Source organism: Procambarus clarkii, chromosome 41 (assembly GCF_040958095.1).
Source record: "Procambarus clarkii isolate CNS0578487 chromosome 41, FALCON_Pclarkii_2.0, whole genome shotgun sequence".
NCBI lineage: Eukaryota > Metazoa > Arthropoda > Malacostraca > Decapoda > Cambaridae > Procambarus > Procambarus clarkii.
In genome coordinates this window covers 17,679,245-17,682,979 of record NC_091190.1, presented here as the reverse complement: position 1 = coordinate 17,682,979, position 3,735 = coordinate 17,679,245, and the positions used below count along the sequence as shown (strand labels likewise).

The window sequence follows — 3,735 nt, the reverse complement described above, 5'->3', positions numbered from 1 at the left end:
ACACTTGGATTTATTAATCGCAGCGTTAGTAACAAGACACCTGGTGTGGTTCTCAAGCTATATCTTGCTCTAGTTAGGCCCCATTTAGATTATGCCCCATTATTAGATTAGTTCAGTTTTGGTCGCCATATTATAGAATGGATATAAATTCACTTGAACGTGTCCAGCGTAGGATGACTAAGTTAATTCCCCAAATTAGAAATCTTTCATATGAAGAAAGATTAACAAAGCTTAAGTTGCATTCACTGGAAAGGCGAAGAGTTAGGGGTGACATGATAGAGGTTTACAAGTGGATGAATGGACATAACCGGGGGGATATTAATAGGGTATTAAAAGTATCAACACAGGACAGAACACGAAACAATGGATATAAATTGGATAAGTTTAGATTTAGGAAAGACTTGGGTAAATACTGGTTCAGTAACAGGGTTGTTGATTTGTGGAACCAATTGCCGCGTAACATTGTGGAGGTGGGGTCCCTCGATTGTTTCAAGCACGGGTTGGACAAGTATATGAGTGGGATTGGGTGGTTATAGAATAGGAGCTGCCTCGTATGGGCCAATAGGCCTTCTGCAGTTACCTTTGTTCTTATGTTCTTATGTTCTTATGTTCCTGACCATTCCTGGCCATTCCTGACCATTCCTGGCCATTCCTGACCATTCCTGACCATTCCTGACCATTCCTGGCCATTCCTGACCATTCCTGACCATTCCTGGCCATTCCTGACCATTCCTGACCATTCCTGACCATTCCTGACCATTCCTGTCCATTCCTGACCATTCCTGACCATTTCTGACCATTCCTGGCCATTCCTGACCATTCCTGGCCATTTCTGACCATTCCTGACCATTCCTGACCATTCCTGACCATTCCTGGCCATTCCTGGCCATTCCTGGCCATTCCTGGCCATTCCTGGCCATTTCTGACCATTTCTGGCCATTCCTGGCCATTCCTGACCATTCCTGGCCATTCCTGGCCATTTCTGACCATTCCTGACCATTCCTGACCATTCCTGACCATTCCTGACCATTCCTGACCATTCCTGGCCATTCCTGAGCGAAGGTGGAGTTGGCCACCCCACGAACGACACAGCAGGAAGGTAGAGGTATTTATACCTACACACAGTCAACAATAACTAAATACCACGAACAGCAACAGCACACTCATAGAGGGTAAAATAGGTGACATATCGTAGGTGATTATGAGGTGTTGCTGTGTGAGGCGTGAGGGAAGTGGAGTTGAGCTAGGAATGAGTGATAAGATATCACGGTCAAACCTGTGATCAATTTCGAGTATTCTACACTCGGACCTTAATATTGGAGCCGGGTTCCTGCCAGGTCTGTTCACCTGGTCAATGAGGCTATTCGTGTTGGCAGCCAGCAGCGGGTCCATATGTACCCCATGACAGCCGGACTGATCCAATAGCTCCCTCACAAACTATATATTCACACAGTTTTCACTGGGAGGTCTTATATGGTACCTATATATTTCATAAGGTATATTCATCCTTGCCTTACCAATGGGAGGGAGCCGGTCGGCCGAGCGGACAGCACGCTGGACTTGTGATCCTGTGGTCCTGGGTTCGATCCCAGGCACCGGCGAGAAACAATGGGCAGAGTTTCTTTCACCCTATGCCCTTGTTACCTAGCAGTAAAATAGGTACCTGGGTGTTAGTCAGCTGTCACGGGCTGCTTCCTGGGGGTGGAGGCCTGGTCGAGGACCGGGCCGCGGGGACACTAAAAGCCCCGAAATCATCTCAAGATAACCTCAAGATAACCATATCTCTGTCACTTTTGCTGAGCTGAGCTGAAATATGACCTACAGGTAGTTTCAACCTGCATGTGTATTATAGGAGCATAATACACATGCAGGCGAGGAGTCACAATAACGTGGCTAAAGTATAATGACCAGACCACACACTAGAAGGTGAAGGGACGACGACGTTTCGGTCCGTCCTGGACCATTCTCAAGTCGATTGAGAAACGTCGTCGTCCCTTCACCTTCTAGTGTGTGGTCTGGTCAGCATAATACACATGTTGGTGGTGTGGTTCACGGCAATTGCACCCAAAGAATGCAATTCAGTTTATTTGAATTGTTTAGGTAAGACATTAAATTTGACTGCCCACATACTCTCTAGTCCGGGATTATGTTAATTGTGCAAAAAATATGTATTTCAAGTTATTATGTCTTGTGTAAATGAAATAAATAAACATTAATTGTTTGCATTCAGTTAGTTTTTAAGATAGAAACAAGGTAAAGGAGAGGGGGGGGGATTCCTTAGATATTTCGTCTGGTAATGAATTTGCAATGCAATTTGATATCTCATTGACAGCTGTTTGGAGGTGGCAGGTATAGTGTGCATTAGGTAGCGTACAGTGAAAGAAAGTGTCGATGTGCACAGAGCTTTGAGAGTGAACTGGCTCGTTATCACTTTGATGGTGATACTCAGCCGGCTTTGATAGTGAACAGAAACAATTGCAAACGAGAATATTCACAATTCCCGGTTTAGTATTGAGAGTCGCGAGAGGGAAGGTGGTGAAGGGTAATGGAGATAGTGAAGGGAAATGGAGATAGTGAAGGGTAATGGAGAAAGTGAAGGATAATGGAGATAGTGAAGGGTAAGGGAGATAGTGAAGGGTAATGGAGATAGTGAAGGGTAAGGCAGATAGTGAAGGGTAAGGCAAGCGGTGTACCTGGATATAGGGCAGATGGTAAAGGTTAGGGGATGTTGACGGTGGTGAAGGGGAGGAAGGGAAGGGAGGAAGGGGAGGAAGGGAAGGGAAGGGAGGGAGGAAGGGAGGGTTAAGTATATAGAGGCGGAACCCAGCGGTGCCCGGGACAATAATAATGATAGCTACACAGAAGAAGTCAAGTCAGTAGTTAACGAAGATAGTTACAGTAGCGAGAACGGTCGCGTGTAGTGAAGATGGTGATGAAGATAGTATGTAGTACAGAGGAAGAGAGAGAAAATCTAATAAATATCACACGCGAAATAATAACCAAAAAAAAATCAGAACAGCAACTGAAATAAATTATATGTGTCAATATACATGTATGTGTATGTATATGTATTCAACAATAAAAGCCACAACAAGCATATGTAACAGCACAGATTTAAAAAAAAAACAAGAATAAAGGAAACCATACAATTAAAACAAATTGGAACGATAGAGCCAGCAAGATGATGCTAAGTCTCAAGTCTTAGAACTATAGAGTCAGCAAGATAATGCTAAGTGCTCAAGTCTTAGAACTATAGAGTCAGTAAGATAATGCAAAGTGCTCAAGTCTTAGAACTATAGAGCCAACAAGATAATGCTAAGTGCTCAAGTCTTAGAACTATAGAGTCAGTAAGATAATGCTAAGTGCTCAAGTCTTAGAACTATAGAGCCAGCAAGATGATGCTAAGTCTCAAGTCTTAGAACTATAGAGCCAGCAAGATGATGTTAAGTCTCAAGTCTTAGAACGATAGAGCCAGCAAGATGATGCTAAGTGCTCAAGTCTTAGAACTATAGAGCCAACAAGATAATGCTAAGTGCTCGAGTCTTAGAACGATAGAGCCAGCAAGATTATGCTAAGTGCTCAAGTCTTAGAACGACAGAGCCAGCAAAGTACAAATCTTCTAGTGAACAAATCCACAAGGGCCGTGACGAGGTTTCGAACCTCTTCCAATCTTACGACAATACAACGAGCACGCTACAAAACCCTTCAAGACGGCTACAGCTAAGCGTCCTTAAC

General features: G+C 43.9%; 1 protein-coding gene across 1 annotated transcript; it reads right to left on the bottom strand.

The window, feature by feature from the left end:
- Positions 1-596: 596 nt before the first annotated feature.
- LOC123761212 (glutamine-rich protein 2-like) lies at positions 597-1,010 on the bottom strand. The gene has a single exon (XM_045747157.2). The coding sequence runs from the start codon at positions 1,008-1,010 to the stop codon at positions 597-599; it is 414 nt and encodes a 137-aa protein (XP_045603113.2).
- Between the last annotated feature and the right edge of the window lie 2,725 nt (positions 1,011-3,735).